At 39.2% G+C, this 25367-nt stretch overlaps 1 protein-coding gene across 8 annotated transcripts in view; it reads left to right on the top strand.

Moving 5' to 3' along the window:
- SLC7A2 (solute carrier family 7 member 2) overlaps positions 1-25367 on the top strand; it is a 68238-nt gene that overhangs the window by 23763 nt on the left and 19108 nt on the right. For all 8 annotated transcript variants that reach the window (XM_059909824.1, XM_059909826.1, XM_059909818.1 and 5 more), the window contains 5 exons: positions 18121-18511; positions 18989-19144; positions 22332-22497; positions 23654-23787; positions 25132-25354. In XM_059909824.1, coding sequence (XP_059765807.1) covers positions 18136-18511; positions 18989-19144; positions 22332-22497; positions 23654-23787; positions 25132-25354 — 1055 coding nt within the window. In that variant the 5' untranslated portion in view covers positions 18121-18135. The remainder of the gene's footprint in view (positions 1-18120; positions 18512-18988; positions 19145-22331; positions 22498-23653; positions 23788-25131; positions 25355-25367) is intronic.

Here is a 25367-nt window from a genome sequence, read left to right as displayed (position 1 = left end):
GAAATAGGGAGGCCAAGTAGGAGCGTAGGCAGTTCACCGAATTTGCACAAGCTCTACTTTTTGGGGATATTCACAAAATGTTTGTCTCTTGGTGACAAGGAAATTATTTGTTTAAACCTTAGAATGTTCCCTAACGGCCGTCTGGCAGACTCAGTCTATGTACTCTAGATTTTTAAAAGTTAGACTTTTAAATACTCCGAGAAAATATGGATATAATTTCATGGACTGTATGTAACCCTAAAAGGTAATAATGTTTGGAAAGAAGAAAAGACAAATAGAGTTGGCCCTCTGTGTCCGCGGATGCGGAACCCGCAAATAGGGAACCTGTGAATACGTAGGGCTGATTATGGGGCTTGCGCATCAGTGGATTTGGGTAACCATGGCCGGTCCTGGAACCAATCCCCCGCGGATACCGAGGGACGATTGTATAATCAAAATCCTAATCAGATAGTGAATGCTCAGAGTGAGGAATGAGAAGGGCACACACCAGAAAGGTTCATTGTGGCTGTCCAAGGAATTCATTTGAGGGTCTCAGACTTCAAAGGTGGAAGAATAAAGTATGAATCTATTAAAAGGAGCAAAGGAATGTTTGAGTTAAATCTTTATGAAATATTTAATCAGGAAAGAGAAATAAGGGGGACCTTAGAGTGGTAACAATAGATGACTGAGGGAAGGCAGAGCTGCTCTTGTATTTAGGAGAAGGGTGGCTCTCTGACCAGAAGGATAGAACACATAACTGAAAGGGAAGCTGAGGCCCAAATTGGTGAGAGAGAATGCAGCTGCTTTAAACTATCTCACAATTTCAGGCCTGGATGAATTACATCTCGCAATATTAAAATAATTTGTAGATATGAGTGTAGTGGGACCATCTGTCATCTTGGAGGTGCCCTGAAGTACAAGAAAGGGAACAGCAAGAAAGAGACAGTAACCCTTGTCTTCAAAACGGAGGCCAATGTAGATCCTGGAAACCACAGATCAGGGGGCTGGATACAGTTCACCAGCAAAATTCTAGGACTGTGTGGTGTGTGGGTTGGAGAAGAAGTGACCAGTCCCCAAAAGGCATCGTGAGTTCATCAAGAACAGTTATGCCTAACAAACTCTGTACCCTCTTTGTTACATAGTTATCAGAATGGTGGAATTCAAAAGTTTAAACATAACAAGTAGCATTTCGGCAAAGCATTTAATACCATGTGTTGTGATAACCTTGGGATAAGCAGGAGAGAAATGTGGATCTCTAGTTGTTTGCACGATATACTGAGAGTGTTGATTAATGGGTCGATACCAGCTTGGAGGGACATTCTTGGTGGCATGCCATGGTACTCTGTCCTTTGCCCTGTCACGTTTTTATCATTTACTTGGATTAAGGTAGAAGTCATTCTTGTTAAATTTGCAGTGACATAAAGGTAGGTAAGATGCTTAATACACTGATGGATGGATTTATGTTACACATAATCCCAAATAATATGAAACTTAAAATTCTGAATTTAGGTTTGAAAATAATCAGTGAAATAAAATGGAATCAAGAAGACCAGTCTATGTTGATGTCTTTGAGAAAAAAAAGACCTGAAGGTTTTAGTTAACTAGAAACCACGTATGAGTCATTCATTCACGGAACAAATGTGTACTGCACTCCTCTCTATATTTTAATCACTATGAGTACACTGAGAATGCAGCAAATGAAGAAAATATAGACCTTCCTTTCCAGAAACTTAGAGTAAAGGAGTGTATTCATTTCCGAGGGTTGCCATTACAAAAGTACCACAAACTGGGTGGCTTAAAATAACAAAAATGTATCGTCTCACAGCTCTGGAAACTTAGAACCCCCATCAAGGTGGCAGCAGGGCCACGCTCCTCTGTAGCGTGGAGGGAAAAGTCCCTCCTTGTCCCCTCTGGCCGCTGGTGGTGGCCCTCAACTGTAGGTGTTTCTTGGCTTGCAGCTACGTCACTCCAGTTTCCGCCTCTGTCATCACATGGCGTTCTTCCCATCTGTCTGTGTCTTCACACAGCATTTTCCTCTTCTTCTAAGGACACCAGTCATATGGGATTAAGACTCACCCTAATGATCTAATCTTAATCTGGTAACACCAGCAAAGACCCTGTTTCCAAATAATGTCGCCAAATAAGGTACGAGGGTTTAGGACTTCAGCATCTCTCTCTCTTTTTTTAAATGGGTTAAGCGTAGTTCAACCCATAACAAGGAGTAAAACATGTTCATCCAGGTAGTTGAGTATGATTATGATAAAGAAGAAGTGTCGTGAAAGTACAGAGTGCTTATGGTTTCCTTTGCTGCGCAAAAGCTCTTAAGTTTAATTAGGTCCCATTCATTTATTTTTGTTTTTATTCTCATTACTCTAGGAGGTGAGTCAAAAAAGATCTTGCTGCAATTTATGTCAAAGAGTGTTCTGCCTATGTTTTCCTTTAAGAGTTTTATAGTGTCTGGCCTTACATTAAGTAAGTCAGAAAGAGAAAAACAGATACCGTATATTAACACATGTATGTGGAATCTGAAAAAATTCGTATAGACGATCTTATTTACAAAGCAGAGATAGAGACACAGACATAGAGACAAACGTATGGATACCAAGGGGGAAAGGGGTGGGGTGGGATGAATTGGGAGATTGGGATTGACATATGTACACTATTGATACTATGTATAAAATAGATAACTAATAAGAACCTACTGTATAGCACAGGGAACTCTACTCGGTGCTCTGTGGTGACCTAGAGGGGAAGGAAATCCAAAAAAGAGGGGCTATATGTATACGTATAGCTGATTCACTTTGCTGTACAGCAGAAACTAACACAGCATTGTAAAGCAACTATACTCCAATAAAAACTAAAAAAAAAAAATACGGAGTGCTGTGAGCATAAGCAATAGCGTGACCTCATTTAGCTTGGGGGAGGGTGTCAGGGAGGATTGGGAGCTCTCCAGGCGAAGACAAGAAGGAGTAACTTTCCAGAAAGGAGCAGCAACTATGCAGAAAGCCTGGAGGCAGTAAGGGGCTCAGAGTTCTGAGGACATTAAAAGGAAGCCCCGTGTAGCACAGGGGTCTGAGGAAGAGGTAGAAGATGTGCTGAGGAGATAGCTAGGCGCCAGACCCAGAGGAGCTCTGCGCGCTGTGTTGCCATGGTTTGAGGCGACTAATGAAAACAAAACAAAAAGAATAATAGAAGTATATAGAATGGAGAAGGTGATAAATTAGACTCTATACTTGCTTGACCACATGTGGAATGCTTTGACTTGTTGGGAGTGTCGTATTTTAAGTTAGTGTTTATAGTGTTGTACTTTGAATTAATGTATTTATCTACGTGGAGAGAAATCTTGGGATGATAGCCATTTGGAATTATTTGAATGGCAAGACTTTCTGCCTTTATTCTTAGGGCAGAATTAGGCCAATGGGTAGGAGTTACAGGAGGGCTCTGGAAAAGAAGGGTCTTCTAGCAGTGGGAACTACACACGTTGAGAGCAGGAGCCTTGAGAAGTATTCGCCGGTGGAGGATGGCCACCCATCCGAGATGCAAGGGCTACTGCAGTGACCGTGAAGTGAGGAGTGTTTGCCTCTGAGGTCCTCTGTGCAGGAAGCCGGGAGGCGGTGAGAGACCAGGAGCTCTGAAGACATTAAAAGGAAACCCAGTGAAGTATCCACTAGGGGTTCAAATGTGATGTTAAGATTTCTGAAACACATTTCCTTGTACTTTATAATTAAAAAGTAAGAGCATTAAAAGGGCTTTAAAATTAAATATCATTGGGAGATTACTAAGTAACTGAATTCATTTAAAACATCTTTGTAATACAATGTTATATGTCAGTTATATCTCAAAGAAGACTTTGCAGAATTATTTAGATGCATTTGTCTTTCCGGACCCTCTGCTGTAATTGCAGCAATTATCCTTAACCTCACATCTTTCGTACAACTCTCTCATTCCTTTTCTGACGTTCTCTCAGCTGCCCTTACTTGACTTGTTCTATTAAACTTGTTTCTAGGGATCAATTGCCAGTCATTTCTGTTAAGCTGAATAAATCCTATTTAGAAGTGATGGTATGTAAATGTGTACATTTTGTTTTATACCAAACCAGCAATTTTACCTTCTCTGGCAGGGAGGGAGCAGGAGGGCACATAGGAGGGCACATAGGAGGGCACATAGGAGGGCACATAGCATAAACCAAGTGCCCATCCTACCCAAGTGCCACGGGAGCCATTCTCTTTTGGGGGGGAGGTCGGTCATATTCAAAGACACGCTGACCAGCTGCCCAAAGTATATTTAAAAGGAATTTCCACATTCACTTGTATCTTCTGAAGGACGTCCAACTCATACTCCATACCAGCACTTCTCAAAATCCCCCTTTCCTCTCCTTCCCACTTCTCTCTGCCAGGTGGATTCTCTCTAGGCTGTGGATTCTTCTCTTACCCCCAGCCCTTTATTATATAAATCAGCCTGCTTCTTGGCTTTACATTTGCTAAGCATAAGGTGGGTTTTTTCTTCCTTGAGTCAAAGGAAAGCTCAGGAGCTGGCAGACGGGCAAGAAAGAACCTTCCTGCTGTCCCTGCAGTAGCTCAGAAGGCCTGGGAACCGAACCCTCCCTAGAGGACAAGGGGGCAACCAGAATCCGACGGGTCAATAAATCTTGTCACCTATGTGTGGACAAGAGGGCAGTATTTTAGGGGCTGTTGATGGGCAAATTGGATTACAGTATTCATGTGGAGGATAGCAAAGGATAAGCCTAGGAAGGCAGGCTGAGATCAGATGACAGAGGGGTGGTTTTGAAACGCAGGCTGGATTGTTCGAGTTGGAGAAGTTGGCAGGAGGCCACTTAGATACGATAGATTAGGTATGATAGGTTTGAAGCATGAACATTTAGCTCATTCTGCATATTTCATAATTCTCTGTTACTTAGGAGTGTGCTGATACTTATAAACCTTTCCAAGCATATTTTAAAATTACAGACACTAAGCCCTGATTGGCCAAAATCATTCATCTACAAGTCTCTGCATGGCATGGTTTCATTTAAAGTCAGGGTTGGGAAATAACAGTGCTGGGTTCCTGGATAGAGGTGGAATCAGAGCCCCACAGGAGATATTTCTCTCTCTGCATCTTGGTGCTGAATACTCTGAAGATCAGATGAAACGGCTCTTTGCTTTGCAAAGAAGCAGCAGGAGTGTGCTTTCTTCTTATTTTAATACTTCGGGTACACCATTGCCAGATTGTACTACAGAGCCATTAGAGAGGTTTCAGAGGTGAGAAGGCCAAGTTACAGTTTTATTTTTGAGTAACAAAAAGATTAAAGGTGAATGTTTTAGATGAGTGCTAGGGATGTGATGTACAACATGATTAATATCTGAAAGTTGCTGAGAGTAAATCCTAAGAGTTCGCATCACAAGGAGAACATATTTTTTTTCTTTTTATTTAAAGGAAAAACAAAATTTGAGAAACTGGATGAGTAGTAGTTATATGTGTATACATATTTTAAATTTCTGCTTAAATAGCAGCAGGTTTTACAATGCTTTATACTTTTTGTTTTTATAAATCCTATTCCTTATAGAGCCCATTCTTCACACATTATTTAAATACTTTGTTTAGAAAACTCTTATTAATCATTGATTACCAAATAGAGTTTTTAGAAGATTATGAAATAGTAGGAATATTAAATTATATAGTAATTTAAGGTATTGCTATTCAAAATTAAAAATCAAGATATTTCCAGGAACTTCTGATTAAGAATTTGCAAATTAATATGATTATTTTAAGGATTGGTTACTATTTATTAGGGAAATAACTTTAGTTGTTATTAAATATTTATATAAAATTCAGTATCTTTTTCCAAGAAATTTTTTTTTGTTTTTAAAATTTTTTTATTGAAGTGTAGTTGGTTTACAATGTTGTGTTAGTTTCAGGTGTACAGCAAAGTGATTCAGTTATATGTATATTCTTTTTCAGATTCTTTTCCATTATAGGTTATTATAAGATATTGAATATAGTTCCGTGTGCTATATAGTAGGTCCTCGTTTATCTGTTTTACATATAGTAGTGTGTATCTGTTAATCTCAAACTCCTAATTTATCCCTCCCACCCACCAAAAGGGTTTTTTCAAATAAAGTAAGAGAAGAAGAATTGAAGTTTTAAATAACTGATTTTAAGAAATGGCTGATTGTATAAATTGTCAATTTCAAAATGAATATTAAAGATTTTGGATACTGCTTCTTTATTAGAAAAATTCAATATTGATTTTCATATTTGTATTCTTTGTTCTAAGGACTCCTTAAGTGGTATTCAGCCTTTTTTAAAAAAAATAAATTCTGGAATGGAAGAATGGATAAGGAATCAGATCAGTCATGGCTTCCCCAGGAAGACTCCCCTGCTGACACCCACCCCAGCCCCCTGAACAGGGCACACTCCCTTCTGTGTGTTCTGGTAGTGCCCTGGACTTGCCTTTCCCACAAGCGCACTATGTGATAACGGTCTGTTGTATTTGTCTTTCTCCCTCTGCCTGTATGTCCCCTGCCCCCTGGAATATTGTTTAGAAATTGCCTTTAGACCATTTCCCTTTTTTTTTTTAAATTTCTAAGGCTTGATTTTTTTTTAGAGAAATTGACAGTCATTAAGCAACTGATCAGTTGAGTTCAGTCTATGCCGTAATATAAAAATAGAAAAATCTGGTGAAAACTTAAGTTGGAGAAGTTGTTTGTAGTTACTGCATATTAATAAGTAGAATATAAATGTGACAAGACTATCAGACTTCAGTTTTAAGGACCTCGCCATTTCAAGTTATTTTAATTTTTAAAATTTTTCTTAGTTTGCATATTCTAAACTTGAATTTAGAGGCTCTGAATCATGACGATGATTTAATTACTGTTTTAATTACTTTCTCTGAGCACATAATAGAAAAGTTTCATTCAGATTTATTGGAAGCCAACATGAATTTCCAAACCTCTCAGCCAATAACAGTGTTTCAACAATCTGCCAAGATGCTAAGGATAAAAATCTTTGGTGATATATTGTTTCTGTATTTTAAGAAGTACCAAATCAGAACATGCTTTTCAAAATTGAAAATATAGTTTCAAAAATGACTATTTTTCAACAAATGACTTTACAGCAAAACCATAAACCATAAGTATACTCGACATGGTATCCATCTAAATTTCTTGAACATGAATTAAAAACGAATGTGAATTCTGGTTGAATTCCTTTTCTGCCACAGTTTGATGGAAGGAATTTTGCCTAGCATTGAAACAAAAGTGACTGCATTCTAACAACTAAATTAGGTAGCCTTTTGAGGAGGGTGTGGGGTAAGTGAATTAAGAGGGATACTTTGGCTCTGGAAAGAGAATGATTAGAAGAAATCAGAGTGTTCTAAAGGACTTCTCAGTTTTTGCCTTCAGACAAAAAGAGCTTTCTTGTACTTTAACACACCTCCTAGTCCATGAATGTACTTTTAGCATCTTTAATCTGAAATTCAGCTACTAATCCAGAAATAAGTAAAAATAAACTTCTTGAGCAGTGGCTCTTTGTTGACAGGAGCATGGGTTCGTCCAGGTCATCTGGATTTCCTTGGCATCCTTGCGTTGATTCTAATTTGTGTGGACAGTGGATTAAAATTGGAGTTAAGGTAATAGTGAGTATTTATTTGTTTGCTTTTAAAACAGTTCTGTCAGTCTTATTAAACAGTTTTTTGAGAAGTGATACGGAATGAGTCACCTTCCTGTAAAGATGGGCAGCTTGAATGCCTGGTACCGTAGCAGACAGCCACCATCAAATTCAGTAGCGTTTAGGAGGATCGCTGAATTGTGGCAAGATTTGATCAACAGTCATCAAAGATATACAGATTTAAACATCAGTAATCTAGAGAGCCCATTCATCTAGAATACCTTGTTTCGTGAAAACGTCATGCCAAAAACTCCTGTGTTTAGTTTTCTGACAGATCAAAGAGATTGACATGGAAATTTTAACTATGTTGTAGAAGCGTATATTTAAAGTTACTATCTGTTTATTTTTTTGTGTTTAGAATGGGAGTGCAAGTTTTAAATGGTGAAAACAAAAACAAAACTGTGCTTGTATAAAGTTATACTGAAGTCATGCTGACATTATTTCTTCATCCCTTCTTATTGTTATCTATAAAATACATGCCTTATAAGATGTGGATTTTTGGAGCTTGCAAACAGAATAAGAGCTCAACAGCCGATCACCTAGCCTACAAACTTGTCTGGCCCATCCCGCACTGTTCTCCTTCTTGACTCTTAAGGTGGAGATGCCATTTCTCTTTCTACCTAATTTCAGCTCTACAACCCAGCACTGATCTCAGTCTTCCACATCTCAAGAACCTTGCTTTATCCATTCCCCCTTTTGGATTTTCAACCTCTCTATCTTTCTTGGCACTTTCCCATTGGTATCTAAACAGATTAAGTTTCTTCTGTATAAAACGCTCTTCCTTGATTCCATGGACCCTTCAGGGCATTGGCTTGAAAAAGGCACCTGAACGTATTGCTTTCATTTCCTCACTGCCCATAATTTTGCAGCCCCTGCAACCTGGCTTACACCCCACCGCCCACAGAAACCTCACCTGTCAAGGTCACCAAAGGCTTCTTTGCCACAAAATTCCAAGGTCAAACATTTTCCTTTCATTTTGAGCACCATCTGACACTGATGACCACTCCTTCTTTCTTGAAGGCTCACTCCTTTTTTGGGTCAGAACTTTTCCTGGTTCCTTCTATCACTCCTGCCTCTCCTTTCCAGCTCCTCTATGGGGGGTGGTAGTGGTTCTTCTCCTTCTCCTTCTCCTTCTCCTTCTCCTTCCTCTTCCCCTTCCCCTCCTTCTCTTTCTCCTTCCCCTTCCCCTTCCCCTCCTTCTCCTTCTCCTTCCCCTTCCCCTTCCCCTCCTTCTCCTTCTCCTTCTCCTTCTTCTTCTTCTTCTTCTTCTTCCCCTCCTCCTCTCCTCCTTCACCTCCTTCCCTCCTCCCCTCCCCTTCCCTCCATCCCCCTCCCCCTCCCCTTCCCCCTCCCACTCCTCCTCCTCCTTCCCATTCCTTAAATGTGTGCATCTTTGGTATTTCCTTTCCTTCCCTTCTCCTGTACAGTCTCTCCCTGGGTGATACTGTCTATTTAACTATCATCTCTATGCTGATCATTCTCAGATCTCCTGTCTTCTGTGCTCTCCTGAGCTTTGCTGAAACCACATGGCAATTCCACACATTCCTTAAAATCAGAGTGGTCAGAAAGAACCTCCTTCTTGCTAATTCCTCATATAAGGCACACAAGCCATCCAGCAGCTCTGGGTCGCAGATCCACACAGTCACCAACTCCTATATCCTCCACCTCCTAAAGGGCACTGTAGCCCATCCATTTCTCTTCACCCCACTGCCTTTACCCTAGTAAAGGGTAAAGGTCACACTACCTCGTGCCTAGATTATCCCAGTAGCCGGTTTACCCTTCCCCTTAACTCCAGTCTTGATCTTTCTCATCCCTTCCGTATAACACAATCAAAACAATAATTGTCAAGTTGTGTATCTGGTTAAAAGTCCTTCAGTGATTCCCCACTGCCCTCAGGGTCAAGTCCAAGCTCCCTGCATGGCCTGGGGACCCCTCCGCTTACCGCTACTTCCCTCTAGCTTCTCCCCCAGCCCCTGAGCTCTGTGTGTATGAAACTACTTTCTGTGCCTCTGCTCAGAGCACTCCTCATCCCCCCCACTCCCCCCAGCCTCCTTCCCGTTGCACCTTCAGATGGCTAAATCCAACTCATCCTTTCACAGGTCTCAGACTAGACATAGCTCTCTCTAGGAAAGTTCCTCTGACCACCTGAACCCCAGTCAGAGTCTGAGTGAGGAGGCCCTCCTGTTGAAACAAGAGGGAAGGGGGCAGGGCACAACGTTTAAAAGAATGACATAGCCCTTGAGGATGTGACATAAATGGGTTAGAACCAACTAGGTCCAAGATGACAGAAGATTTGACTTCCAGTGGACCTTGAGCATCATTATATGCTCGTTGTAATACACTAGCCAAATGACACACCCACCAGCGCCATGACAGTTCCAAGGCCAACCAGAAAAGGGCAAAAAGTGGGCGGTGGCCCAATTCCTGGAAATCCCCTCCCGTTCCCCAAAATAGTTGGAATAATCTCCCACTCATTAGCCTATGAAATTACCCAGTCCATAAAAACTAACCACCCATATTTCAGGCTCTCTTGCTTTCTGAGATGAAAATGGCCCACGCTCTGTCTGTGGAGTGTGTTTCTCCCAAGGCTGTTCTCACCTTTTGAGACAGGCCGCATTCTCTCTATGGAATGTGTATCTCTCTAAATAGATCCACTTCTTATCTACCACTTTGTCTCTCACTGAATTCTTTCTGCGATGAGACGTCAAGAACCTGAGCTTCAGTAAGTCCTAAGATGAGGTGTGTGATCTCAATTAAAAGACCATGGGTTCAAGTCTCAATCTGAATTCTAGCTGGGTCCAAGTCCCAATCTGAGTTGTGTGGTTTCACTGTGGGCCCCTCTGGCCTTCCCTTGTGCAGAAGCATTTGCTTCATGGTATTGAACTGGCCGCTGTCTGCGCTGGCCACTCCACTGTAAGTGCCGTGAGGGGAGAAATTTTGGCAGCGTGTTCATGGCTGTTGCAGTGTCTAGTGGTGTGCACTGAAGCATTTGTGGAACTAATAAAAGGGTGGAAAGTGCTTTTAGGAAATCTGCAATTTTTAACAAAAAATAACCCACTAACATTAAGGTCTTAAGGCAGGGGTGTTGAGAAACTTCTCTTCTCTGACTCAGGAAACTCTTAAAAACCCTCTCGAGTATGATAAAATATCTCCAGTACTTCCTTCATTCTCCCTCCCTTCATTAGGTGAATAATGGCTCTGCTACTGGTTTACTACTATAATTCATTGGTGAACAAAATGTTTGAAACATCTTTAGTAAGCGCTGTAGAGCCCTTGTTTGCTATTTCTGGGACTTTGACAAGGTAGAGGATGTTCCTGGCTCAGTAGTGGACATTGGAGAAATAGTGGTACCAGGAACACAGGTTGGCTGTATGTCTAAGAATAGATTTTCTCTGCCCTATATAAAATTACATTTTTCAGGTAGAGGGTATATATGTCTGTGCGTGTGCATAAAGGACAGACCTAATGCATATTAAACTCTATGAATACCTTATTGGAGAAATATCTAAACAAATTCAAGTTATTCCATCAGGACACCTGCTCTAGGAAAGAAGAGGAATTATCAGGAAACCCACCAGACATGGCAGGAAGTAGCAGAAGATTTGAAGGGTTGAAATCAGGAGTAAGGTTGCTGGAGCCAGCTCTACTGATACCACCTTGACCTTCATCAGTTGCCTCTGGTTTCAGGGAACAGAGATCACTCAAAATAGAGTAAGTGAACAGGAAGTTTGTTGAATGGATACAGAGGGCTCACACACTCAACATCAGGAAGGACAGGAGGGCCTGACCCATTCAGTGGTGTCATTCAGATTTTCAAGACTATTGAATGAGTTTACCCGGCCTTTGGATATTTAACCCAGAGTCAGGTGTCTGGTCCGGTTACCTGTGGCTTGGGGGACGGAAGGACAGTGCTGTGAGGACAGCAGATTCTCTTGCAAGGAGGTGTGGGCAGGTGGGCGATGACTAGGCTGTCTGGCGAGATGGCAGCTCAACCTAGTGGCTGTGGAGAAAGGATGCAAAGTCACGCCTGCTGGGTTCACCCCTGGCTCCACGTCTACCTGTGATATTGGCTGACCTCTGTCTGCCTCAGTTTCCTCATCGATACTATGAGAGTCCTGATCTTATAGGGATATTGTGAAGGTTCATAAAAGAATAAATTAAAGGGGCTTAGTAAGCACACAGTAAGTGCTCAACAAACATTAGCCATCTTTATTAGCCTAGCACTTCCTAGGGTAGTGACGGGCGTGAAATACCTCTGCAAAGGGTATCTCTTGATGTTTGAAATGGCATGTAAAGGGTGACTAGACTTAGCCAAGGACACTTCCTTCAGTGGCTGCTTGGGGAATGGTAACAGGTGGTACCCTCTGGCATTTGGAGTGATTTATTAGCCGGAGATTGCTCAGCCTAAATGGGAACGGGCGTCTGCCCAGGGCTGAAGCGAGCCACCAAGATCCTTGACTGTGAGTGGGTCGCTGACGGGGCAGATACTCTGATTACCCAGGTGCTGGGGGCTCTGTTTCTTCTTTTCTTTTTTCTTTTTCTTTTTTTTTTTTTTTTTTTACTTCCTCTCTTCTCCAACCCTAAAACAAAAGTTGGACACTTAATTTTTTAAATTGCTCTGCAGCTATTTGAATGAGACAGCTAGGTATGCCTTATTCCTGTAATTTGGACTTTAATAAAGCTAAATGGATTGACGTGTTTTGAAGCACCAGCTGCCTGTACAAACTAGAATTCTCCATCAGCTGTTTGCTTCGGATGTCCTTAGAAAGATGCTTGTCTGTGTCTGGATTCTGTGTCAGAAATCTCAAAATAGTTTAACTTCCTGGTAGTACCGATTTGATATAAAAGGGGAGAAAACATAAATATTATTGCCACAATGATTGTGACTTTATAGTGGTCTCAGTTGTGTGCTTCAGTTTTACTTATTTCTGCATTTGTGTTCGCCTATCTGGGGAAAACTTTGGAGGATGATACTGTTCATAAATTTTGCTTTGGTGAAAAGATAAGTTTTGGACCAAATATAAGTGAAATGTATGTGAGAGGGTATTTTGTTTTCCAGAAAAATAAAGGTTTTAGGTTTGAATGCAAAAGTTTGTTGTTGTTGTTTGTTTTTGTTTTTTACCTACCAAAGTGAACAGTTACCATTTCTGATTATCTTTTATCCTGCATTGTACTTCTGGTGTATTTTATGAGAAATTAATCTCTTAAAAGTAAGAGGAATGAAAGAAAGATCAATAATTCCATGGTATTATGTCCATATCTTTTTTTCCCCTTTCACTAAATTATTTAGCCTACGGTAAAATTTGAAAATATTTTCTGAACTTTAAAGTTATAGAAATGTCATTGCAGCTCTATTTACAATAGCCAGGACATGGAAGCAACCTATGTGTCCATCGACAGATGAATGGATAAAGAAGATGTGGCACATATATACAATGGAATATTACTCAGCCATAAAAAGAAACGAAGTTGATTTATTTGTAGTGAGGTGGATGGACCTAGAGTCTGTCATACAGAGTGAAGTAAGTCAGAAAGAGAAAAACAAATACCATATGCTGACACATATATATGGAATCTAAAAAAAATGGTTCTGAAGAACCTAGGGGCAGGACAGGAATAAAGACGCAGACATAGAGAATGGACTTGAGGACATGGGGAGGGGGAAGGGTAAGCTGGGAGGAAGTGAGAGAGTGGCATGGACATATATACACTACCAAATGTAAAACAGATAGCTGGTGGGAAGCAGCCGCATAGCACAGGGAGATCAGCTCCGTGCTTTGTGACCACCTAGAGGGGTGGGATAGGGAGGGGGGGAGGGAGGGAGACGCAAGAGGGAGGAGATATGGGGATATATGTTTATGTATAACTGATTCACTTTGTTATACGGCAGCAACTAACACACCCTTGTAAAGCAATTATACTCCAATAAAGATGTTAAAAAAAAAAAAGTTATAGAAATGTAATTGATGTTGAGTTTGGAGATTGCAAACCCCAAAGCTCTAGTTCAGCGAAAACACACACACACAATGGGGCAAAGTTCCCAGGCTTACATGGTTTAATTCCTTTTTCCCTATCAATCCCAAAACAGAAAGTGCAAATATCTCACCATGAAACCAGCAATCACGTGAGGAAGGAAAGTTGGTTAGGGTTCGGTTCGGAGGAGCTCATTCGGTGAGGATTTGTTGGAATGCCTGCCCCCACAGCTCCTCTCTCCCGTAAGATTTGTTGTCAGGGCCTGTGATACTGATACCGAGGATTAAGTTTGAAATTTCAGCCTTTATGTAGGGGAGGAGCTGCATTTCTGTGCAGCTAAATGCTACGTCAAACTTTCAAACCGAAGTGAAAATCCAGGATCAACTTTTGACTGTAATTAGCAGATTTTGCAAGATTTCTGTGGTTAGTGGAAAAGAGGTCTGCTCTATAGTGTTGTTATATCATCAGGCCTAGGGATTTATTTGACCTAAAACTCTACATGGTCAAGTTTACAACCTGGATTGAAGACGTTTGAGAAGGGGATAATTCCAAGTTGCCGAGGAGGGAATTTAGCTTTCTGGCAAGAATTAATAAGGGCTCCATCGGGGAGTTAGATGTCTTGAAACTGTTATACTTAGGGTTGGGGATGGGGAAAGGGACTCAGGAAGATCTGACTATCACCAGACTCATTAAATCCACTCACAGACTTTACTGCTGCCTGAGCTGTTGCAGATCCCTCCGAGGCTCTCTGTTGGCGAATTACATTTTCAGATCTAAGCTAATGTGTGCATATTTTACACCTCAGTAGAGAGGCCACTGTCTTAGCAATTAGTAAAATAACTGTTTATTGAAAAAAGATACGAATCTGTTTCTAGTATCACCAGAATCATTTGTGACTTCATAGGAATGTTGATTAGAGTTTTATATTTTAAGGTTCAGGTCATGGGTATGAGCGTTGCATGGGCCTCTTCCCAAAGTCTAACATCATTGTCCTTTACTTACATTTATGTAGGGTTCATACTCAGTACCAATCCTTGGTCATGGTGGAAACAGCTGACAGTGGGTATGATGGTTTGGATCATTGTCTGCTCTTGGAAAAACAGTCTCTGTCCTCCAGACCAAATAGAATCACCTTCAAAATCCTTGCATATTTTCACTGCATAGTCGTTTGCTGATGAGACAACACACCAGAGCCCAGCCAGGGACAGTAAATGCAGACATGTGTCAAAGAATAAGTATGAGTGGATTTTTTTCAGCAATGAAAGAACCTTCTAGAAATGAGAGTAAGGTTGTCATAACCATTTACATAAGGAACATATCTTTTTAAATGCTTTAAAGGAAAAGTTACTAAATTTTAAAAAAGTAAATATCAAATTATATTACATTAGACACAAATATCTTATTTTTTCTCATTCTCCTGTTGCCACTCTACTTCCATATATCAGTGTATCTCCACAAAAACATATTTAACAAAAGCACGGGATTCTTTTCTCTTTATTGACTATATGATACACCTGCTAGGATTTAATAAATGTTTATTTAACAACGATTCATTAAATTGACCCAGTATGTTTTTACATTGCTTTTTCCCATCTCGTTATATTTCTGCAAAGTCGGTTTTGTATCATAGCTTTTGCAATCAGTTTTTTATCAGTTGTGCGTAGTTAAGACTGTTTGCCAAGGACATTGCCTAACCTGTCAATTCAGAGAAGAGTTTCTGACGTCTGCATTTCTGTTACTCAAAAGCAAATGAATGCTTGACAAGTGACAGCTTTGTCTTATTTGCTCAGGGCAACGCAGAAAAACTGAACATGAAATACTTTCCATTTTTAATAGGAAAGAGGCAGTAGCAATCAGACCTTCTCTGATTAAAGCTGTATGTTTCTGTAAACAGTTCTGCTTCCCATGTAATCTGGAGTGAATTAAATTCACTTTTCTATTGACAAGATGAGGGTCACTCATCCATTTTGGGTAATTGTTACTAATAAAACTTTTCACTATTTTTAGCATTTCAAAGAAGGTTGTTTATCGGTTGGCTTGCTTATTCTTTTTTATTTTTATGCTATCTTGTGTTTGTGTGGGGGGGTTAGAAGTTTCAAAAACAACATGGTGACCATATTACCAAAAAAAGGGTTAAAAGAATAAAAAGCTCACCCACAGTCGTATCACTCTCCTTTCTTCTTAGTTTTCCTTGCTTCCTTCCAGATTCCTTTGCAATAGTTGTAGAATTTGTCTTTTATTCATAACATGTGAGGTTAATCAATCACTTTATCAAGAGTGTTTCATTTAATTAATGACTAACAGGTGTGCCTCATTCTGTATATCAGTTGTTTCCTAAAGTTGTGTATGACATGTCCCATTTTCCTGTGATCTTACATCATTACTAAAATTCAGTGGGTCTTCATTTCTTAGCAATTTTCAGTTGGCAGTTCTTGATCTTTGCACATCTCTGTTGTATAAAAATGCTTAAATATTATTGAAGGTCAGTATTTATAAATCCCTTCAATTGCCATCCTCCCACCTCAGTTGGCCTTTGTATAACTCCAACTTTTCACTTGATTCTTTTTTAAGCAAAACACTTCTCTCCCTTATCTTCTAGATGTGTTATATGAAAAATAGCTATTTAAGGGCTAGGTAAGGGTAGAAATTGATACACATTTGATTTATGGAAGTTTGATAGATTTTGACTTTGGAAGTGCAAGTATGGGCAAAATGGGAGATGTCATCTGTTTTTGCAAATTTTTCAACAAGTATTTGTGAAGTGCCATGCTTGGCACTGTGCCAGGTGGTGTGGAAGATACTGATGTATAAAACTTTATTTTTATTATCAAGGAACTTTTCACTCATTTTCATTTTTCTTTAGGATTTTTCTCTAGATTCTTTGAATCAGCTGCTTTCAACATCAAGGACTTGCATTTATATTGATGTGTGAATAATGTTCAGTGAGTTAGCTTTATATACTAGGGTTAACATGAGACTGGATTATTCATATCCCAGAAATGTTTTTCTCTTATGAGCAACAAGTCATTGAGATTCAGTATAGAAAATTTATTATACTACTATTTTTAAATAAAATAAGTTTTAATAATAGTTTTCTTTCATAGAGATTAAGGTTGAGAAATATTCAAGGATTTATTTCATAGGATAGAAAGCTCTAAGTTCTTCAGAGAAGATGTCAAGCTGTGATCTCATGAGTTTAAGTTATTGATAATGCGTATAACAAGATTGAAGGGATAACATTCAGCCTCTGTAGATCATTGTGCAATCAGGGTAAACATGACTCTGAACTTCTAAAAGTTAAATACATTTAACTTTATTGACTGAGAAGCTGCATGTACTATTATATTCCCTATTCCTCAGTTATTTCTTAGTCTTCTGAGTTATATGTCTCCATAGACAAGGCCATATAGTGCCTTTTAATTTTTATATTTCTTTTGTATATAAGTTGTACATAGTCATTGGAGGTAAATTTAGAAACATTAGCTATATAATATATATTGTACACTACCAATATTACTGTTAATATTTTGGTATATTTTGCTTCAGACGTTTTGCTGTAATATGTGTATTTTTTTCCTTACTAAGTCCATGTTTTATAACCTGACCATTTTTTTTTTTTCAGTGTTAGGTTGTCTGGGCCTGTAAGGTATGGGGAGTGAGACCTTCTGTCTACCTTATTCATTCCATTTAAAAAAGAACATATCATACTTGGCATGGACTTTGACTTTATTTATTTAGAAATTGCAAGTAAATATGAATATGCATGTGTGTTTTATTACAAATTCATACTTAAAGCATAAGTGAATAGCAGTTTTATTTAGAAAACTCTAAGCATGTTTTGGGGGGAATTTTTTTAATTCTAAAAGGTTCAAGTGGCTCCACATTAAAATGAAACAGAATGAAATGAAAGCAGAGCTCACACATATTTGATAAAGCTGTAGACCACATAATGATGGCGTTTTTACCTGCTTTTAGGCAATACCTAGAACGTAAGTCTGGTAAAGCTGGAGGCCATACCAGCGTTCCACACCATTCTAGACATAATCTTGGCACAATCCCTGGCGTGTAATAAGGCCTAAAAAAATATGAGTTCAAGGAATGATTGAAGAAAAGAGACAGAGAACCAGAAAGATGAGGTGATTTACCCCTTTGCTTGAAGCAACGACAAATAAGCCATCTCTTGGAATATATTTCTATCGGCATATCCTTAAAAATTGCAACAACAAACAAAAATGGCAAATCTTTTTAATCGCCCAAGGCTCCTATTCCTTTGCTCCCCAAATAAGTCATTTGTGGCAGATCCTTCTAAAAGGCCACGTCAGAGTGAGCTCTGAGAAAATCACAGCTTTGGCTCATTCAACCCTCCTTCTGATTGCTCTGGGCCGCACCTCCAGCAAGGAGTAAAAGCAATGAGGTGCCACAGCTGTGCGGAGAAGCTGGGCTGGTAACTGGACGGATGACGGTTCCAGATCAGCTTTTAACCCCCTCCCTACTCTCCTTCAGGTTGCCATCTTCAGAATGATTCCCTGCAGAGCAGCGCTGTCTTTTGCGCGATGTCTGATCCGGAGAAAAATCGTCACTCTGGACAGTCTAGAAGATACCAAACTGTGCCGCTGCTTATCCACCATGGACCTCATTGCCCTGGGCGTTGGAAGCACTCTGGGTGCCGGGGTTTATGTCCTCGCTGGCGAGGTTGCCAAAGCGGATTCTGGCCCCAGCATCGTGGTCTCCTTCCTCATCGCTGCGCTGGCTTCCGTGATGGCAGGCCTCTGCTATGCTGAATTTGGGGCCCGAGTTCCCAAGACTGGGTCTGCCTATTTGTACACTTACGTTACTGTCGGAGAACTGTGGGCCTTCATCACTGGCTGGAATCTCATTTTATCTTATGTGATAGGTATGTTTCCAAAAAGTCAACCTGATTGGGTAAAATGGTAGAAGTGGCACCTCTGAGTCAGCGGCCTTAGGGTTCCGTGGTAGGTCTGCATTAATTAGCGACTAGGTGATCAGAGTATCTATTGATCCCTGCGTGTCTCATTTTTCTCATCTCTAAATAAAGTGTCTCCTTCTAATTGCAGAATTCGGTGATTCTGCTTCATCTCTGAATATGCCATCTCTTAGTGGGTTTGACAACCTTTCTTAAAAAACGATAGTTCTTTAATGCAAATAAAATTCCCTGATTCCACAGTTATGGACTTGAGCATTTGATTGCTATTGTATAATTATAAAGTTATCAAGATAATTTTATATGTGATTAAAATGTTCAATTCTGTCTGAACTAACCCATGTTTATCCTAGAATAGAGTAGCAAAAGATGTTATGTTAATTTTCTCCCACTGACTTTGTATTCACTGAACGTTCTATGTTTTGGAAGGAACATCAAGTGTTGCAAGGGCTTGGAGTGGCACCTTTGATGAACTTCTTAGCAAACAGATTGGTCAGTTTTTCAGGACATACTTCAAAATGAATTATACTGGCCTTGCAGAGTATCCTGACTTTTTTGCTGTATGCCTTATATTACTTCTAGCAGGTAAGAAAACCAATTACACTTCTCCCTGAGATGAGCCGGACTAGTTGTCCCAGGAAAATAGGTTACCACTGAATTTGGGACCTGAGTTCCAAGGCTAGGCAGCATATTTACACACATAAGTTACTATTGGACATCTGTGGGCCTTGTGACTAGCTAGAATCACATTTTATCTTCTGTGATAAGTATGTTTCAAAAATAAATCTAAATTACATGGAACGGTAGAAATAGTACTTCTGAGTCAGTGATACCTGGAATGCACTAAATAATCAGATAAGGTACATAAATTTTATAATACTAATTGGAGATTTGCAGGAATGGCAACAGAGCTTCAATAAGGAAGGATATAACATTTTTGGCATTATTTCATCTTGTTAGTTACAACTAAGGATATTTGCAAGCATACTGTTTCTAGAAGAAATTCTGTCTTTCTATTTATGCCTATATAACGTAGACATCTGGTTGAAAAGGGAGCATATTCAAACCACCCGTCATTTTTTTTAATGTAGACATTATGGAGACAAACATACTTGATACTGGAATTTTCCTGTTTTCATCAGTTGTGTAGCATAACAGTTTAGAAAGGCATAGGAATTAGAGTGACCAGGTTTTCAGTTCTACTCTGCCACTTCCTATCTTTAGAACACTGAGTGACTTAATCTTTCCATGACTCAGTCTGTTCATCCATAAAATGAGGACTTCAGTGTTTATCTTGTGCAGGCTTTTTGCTTGATGCATAGTAAGCACTTAGACGGCAGGCAGTTTTATTTTGTAGGCGTAGCTCATCCCTGCTGTCCCCTGATATTTGTTTTAATTATTTGAGCATTTTCAATTTCGATTGTCATCCTACCTGGCAATCCTGCTTAGATCCATCAAGGATTGCACTAAGAATAAAGTCCATGTTTGTTCCCATTTCCTGCTTGATAGACCCTTGCTTTCCTGTCCAACCTTATCACTAGCTACTTTCTCCCTATCTTTCTATAATTTTTCCTTATAAAATTACATAATTAAAAAAATAACTTTACCCTTTAAAATGTTAGCCACTAATTTAATGTTTTAGGTAGGGATATGGTTAGGGACATGAACAAAATTTATAGGTCCAAGTTATTTGGCATTTTCCTTCTAATGTCAAGAAAAATTGCATGAATTGTTTTTCAACAGGTGATAGGTTTTATTTGTTTTGGTTTCTCAAACGCCTAGCTAACATTAAATTAGTTACATCACATTTTATTTAAGGATGGTTTCAGTGACCTTAAATATTCAGCTTTAATCTCTAAACGATGAGAAGCATGTAGTTATGACACAGTTTCAGTCATTAAATTCCATGGCAAGACTCAGGCCTTGGCCTGCATCTTATGTCCCGTGTTCATCAACCATCATGTCTTTTCTTTCAGGACAGGCTAAGATTACATGATAACTTTGTTCTTAGAAACTTCAAAGACCAAAACCTCCTGCTGTTATCTTTATTCATATTGTAATGCCAAATGTCTTGTCAACTGAGGCTGTTGTTTTATTAAAGGTACAAGGGAAGTGTATGCAGCATTTAGATGAGAAGGCTAATTTACTGGTGGGAGTTGGGGATCTCAGAATGGAGAGGGCACTTGGGGTATTGGGAAACTTTTATAAAACTTGGCAGTGGCTTTGTTATTTTCCCAAATGTATAGTAGTATAGTGTATATTTCCAAGGTATAGAGTTGTGTAGTGTTTCCTAATCTGACAGCAGAGTCAGTAATTGTACTGACAGAGTCAATAACTGTACTGACCATAGTTTTCCTTTATATTAATATAGTTGTATTCTTGTATAATTCTGGGAATTATACAGGTAGGGGAATGAAATTCAGCTTTTCTCATCTCTACTTGGATAATTTTGCTTATTTGATCATGGGTGGTACAGATACGGGGAAGAAGCAAGTATGTACGTGATATAAGCCTTTCATCACAGTTATTTCCCCGACAGTAAAAAGTAAACTTTCTTTGATCCATAATTCATATCTTATACAAGATGTATTAAAGATATAGATATGATAGATATAATCATGAAAGTACTGGAAGGAAACAAAGGTGAATGTTTTGGGGTTAATATTAGGGAAAATCTTTCTAGAGGTAAAAACTAAAGAGGAAAAATTTATATTCTAAAACTTTCTTACATGTTTAATCAACACTAAGATTAAAAGTACATGATAAATTGGGGAAAACATGCTATATACATATACAGTGAGAGAGCTTATAGCATTAGTGTATAAATAAGTCTTATAAATCAATATGAATAAGAATAGCCTAATGGGAAAAAATGGACAATTTAAATTGGGCCAAACTTTCTGGAGACTGTTTTGACGGTATGAACCAAAAGTCTTATATAAAGTGTATACCGTTGATATGGTATTACCTTATAGAAAATTATTGTAAAGAAATAATTAGAAAGTGTAAAAAGATATTTATAAAAGGATGATTAGGTCAGTACTGTTTATAGCTGTAAGAAGCTAACAGTGACCTGATTGTCTGTAAATATAGGAGTAAAATGTAGTGTCTCCACACAGTAGAAGAGTATGTGACTGTTAAAAATGAGGTTATATGTTTGTTGACACGTAAATATGTGCCTGTGTGTCTTTGTGTGTGTGTGTGTGCAAAATTCTGGAAAGGAAATTACACTTGATCTTTATTTCCTTTCTTTTTTTTTCTTTTCTGTATCTCCAAGTTACTTGAATGGGAAATTGATTGCATTTACAATCCGAATATAAAAATAAAGCTATTAAAATGAATATGGATTTAACAAAATATTTTTTGTCATGACAATTGAATAATTATTTTGTTTAATGTATTCTGTAAATATGAGGCAGACAATATGATTAGTTTTTACTTTAAAAATTTTTCAGCCATTAACCTTGAAATGGCTTTTTAGAACAACATTTCATTAAAATTAAGTTACTTTACCTACCCATTGATAATAAAAGCCAGTTACTAAATTTATTCATTTATGGGAGAGTTTGGGATCTCCTGGCTATGAGCACAGTCTGCATTCTGAAATCAAGTTAGTTTTATTCACAATTAGGTGACTAAGAACTCTCAATAGAAAGGGATAAATGTCAGTTAAATATATGAATGCTGGTGAAATGATATCCTAAAGCTTGTAACTGTCTCAAAATGCTGTTGCCTTTTCCTAAAGGTTAAAATACTCTCTCTTTTTCCATAGGTCTTTTATCTTTTGGAGTAAAAGAGTCTGCTTGGGTGAATAAAGTCTTCACAGCCATTAATATCCTGGTCCTTCTCTTTGTTATGGTCGCTGGGTTTGTGAAAGGAAACGTGGCAAACTGGAAGATTAGTGAAGAGTTTCTCAAAAATATATCTGCAAGTGCCAGGTAAAATATTCGGGTTTTTCCCCTCCTATTTTGAGTTTTTAAAAATATTTGCTTGCTTTTGTCTTATGTTACATTTTCCTCTAGAACAACTGTTCTCAAACTTTTTGCTGCAGAGAGCTTTCTGAAGGTTTGTTCTATTTCAAGACTGTTCTTCCTGAATGCATAGGTGTGCTCACTACTGAGCAGCTGTTTAAAGCCATGTAGTTGCTGGTTCTTAACCTCAAGCGTGGCTCCAGTTTTAAGGAGGAGCAAGGAGAGGTCCTAACCATTGGAAGGATGGTTTTTTCCCTCCAAAGATTTATCACCTCAAAATAACCATGAGCATTTTTGAGTCATGCATCCTTTAGTTTTTCCTTTGGGGACACTATTTGGTTCCATTGCATTCTTTCAACCGTGTAGTAATTTTCAGACCTGCTGATTTTTTGGAGAATGTTATTGATTGCATAAGCAGAATTGTCTATGCATTTCACTTTAAACCTGATCATCTCAAATTTAAATTAATTATACGTGAAAGGTTTCATCCTAAGATTTATTTAAGCATAATATTCCTATGTGTAAATAAGATTACAAAAATGTCTATTACATGAAGTGATGTACATGTACCTGTTTTTCTTTACATATGCTGTTTGTAGCCATTCTGTTGAGGCAAAAATTTAGTATCCTCTGGTTTTATATAATTTGTAACATGTAATAGAATATTCAACTTCAGTATTATTAATCAAGATTAGAGAATTTTATTTCACCTCGTCAAAAGTCCTCTCAGTAAATTTTTCAGATGTGCAGTCTGCCCCACTGTCCACGAGAAGAGAAAGTTTCTTGTCTTTATTTCAGATCATGGCCCATATATGGGGTCTCTGTTCTCAAAATGCTGCCTGGCTATGAGTTCCAGCCAGAGTGGATCTGAGTCTTCTGCTTATGCTAATGATCAGCCTCTAGTTGAGTGCTGGTAACCAGAGAGGGGTGCCACTATTGAGAACACCACCACATCCGCTAGGATAGGGTGAAAAAAATCAGAGTTTACCTTCAGTTTTGTACACATCAGCTTCCAAGGGCTGGTGAACATAATAACCTTCCGAGGCTGTAGTTTGAGACAAATTGCTTGAAGAAGCAGTTTTCTAGGAAAATGACTTTCCAATGTGCTTCTCCTCTTCCTTAGGGAGCCACCTTCTGAAAATGGAACAAGTATCTATGGGGCTGGTGGCTTTATGCCTTATGGCTTTGCAGGAACTTTGGCTGGGGCTGCAACCTGCTTTTATGCCTTTGTGGGATTTGACTGCATTGCAACAACTGGTAAGAGCAGACTCTTGGCTCTATGTCGAAGGAAAAATTGTTCTTTGAACCACATGAGTACCCATAGGTGACAGCAGAGGTTCAAAGGAAGAGAGTGGAATTTGGGATAATAAGGGCTGGTTCCAGACCCAGAAGTAACACCTGCTGTATAAAAAGAAAATTAGTGAAACTCTCTGAGCTTTGGTTTCCATATTGGTAAAATCAGGAGAGCAGTACCTACCTCTCAGATGTTATGAAGGTTACCTGCAATACCTACCTCTCAGATGTTCTGAAGGGTACCTAAGATTATGAAAGATACTTTGCAAGTTGTCAACTACTTTATAAGTGTCGGTCATAATTACTACCCTTAACCTTTGGTCTGAAAGTGCTATCACCGTGAGTAACAACAATGACCATGCTCTTAAATTGTTTCTTCTTTAACAGGACAAAATATGTTGTGGTAATTCTTTTCTCTTTATCCTGTACAACAGAGTAATCATGCTACAATTAATTAGTCCCTAAATGCTTCCTCTGGGTTCACATTATTGCATGGCCTTATAATTGACCATATTTTGGGTGTTTCAAATGCCAAATCGTATTAGAAAGATTGAAAAAGTGCTGTTTTGTATTAAAACTAACATTTAATATAAATCAATGCACTGAGTAGAAGTTTGTCTTCATATATATGGAAGCCTTCATAATTAAGGGCCTGCAGAATGCCATGATGTGTAATCTCTGTGGAGGAATCATTTTCCAAATGGATTAAGACTTCTGTTCTCGGGCTTCCCTGGTGGCGCAGTGGTTGAGAATCTGCCTGCCAATGCAGGGGACACGGGTTCGAGCCCTGGTCTGGGAAGATCCCACATGCCGCAGAGCAACTGGGCCCGTGAGCCACAATTGCTGAGCCTGCGCGTCTGGAGCCTGTGCTCCGCAATAAGAGAGGCCGCGATAGTGAGAGGCCCGTGCACCGCGATGAAGAGTGGCCCCCGCTCGCCACAACTAGAGAAAGCCCTCGCACAGAAACGAAGACCCAACACAGTCAGAAATAAATTAAAAAAAAAAAAAAAAGACTCTGTTCTCTCCCTAAACATTTAATAGTGCTGGGATAGCATATTTTTTCTTTCTGGAAATGGGAAACTGACTTGCAGGATTTCTTGCTTTCTCTTCTTGCCTCTGGGCTTTGATCTTTATGTGACAGCACAGGACCCTCAAGAAGAGAAGAAACGTCATGTAGCATAGACGGAGCAAGCTGAGAAAACAGAAGGGACAGAGCCAAGTAGAATTACTATGAAGGAGAAGAAGAATTCCTGTTTTACCTATTCATGTTTTATTAAATATGCAGATCTTTTGTTTATGTTTCCTTAGGTGAGGAAGTCCGGAATCCTCAGAAAGCTATTCCTATTGGAATTGTGACTTCTCTGCTCGTTTGCTTTATGGCCTATTTTGGGGTCTCAGCAGCTTTAACACTGATGATGCCATACTACCTCCTCGATGAGAAAAGCCCGCTTCCTGTAGCGTTTGAGTATGTTGGATGGGGTCCCGCCAAATACGTCGTCGCAGCAGGCTCACTGTGTGCTTTGTCCACAAGGTATGTTGCATTG

This window comes from Balaenoptera ricei, chromosome 21 (genome assembly GCF_028023285.1).
Source record: "Balaenoptera ricei isolate mBalRic1 chromosome 21, mBalRic1.hap2, whole genome shotgun sequence".
Taxonomy (NCBI): Eukaryota; Metazoa; Chordata; class Mammalia; order Artiodactyla; family Balaenopteridae; genus Balaenoptera; species Balaenoptera ricei.
The sequence above is the reverse complement of the archived record's forward strand: the minus strand, read 5'-3'. Positions and strand labels throughout refer to the sequence as shown.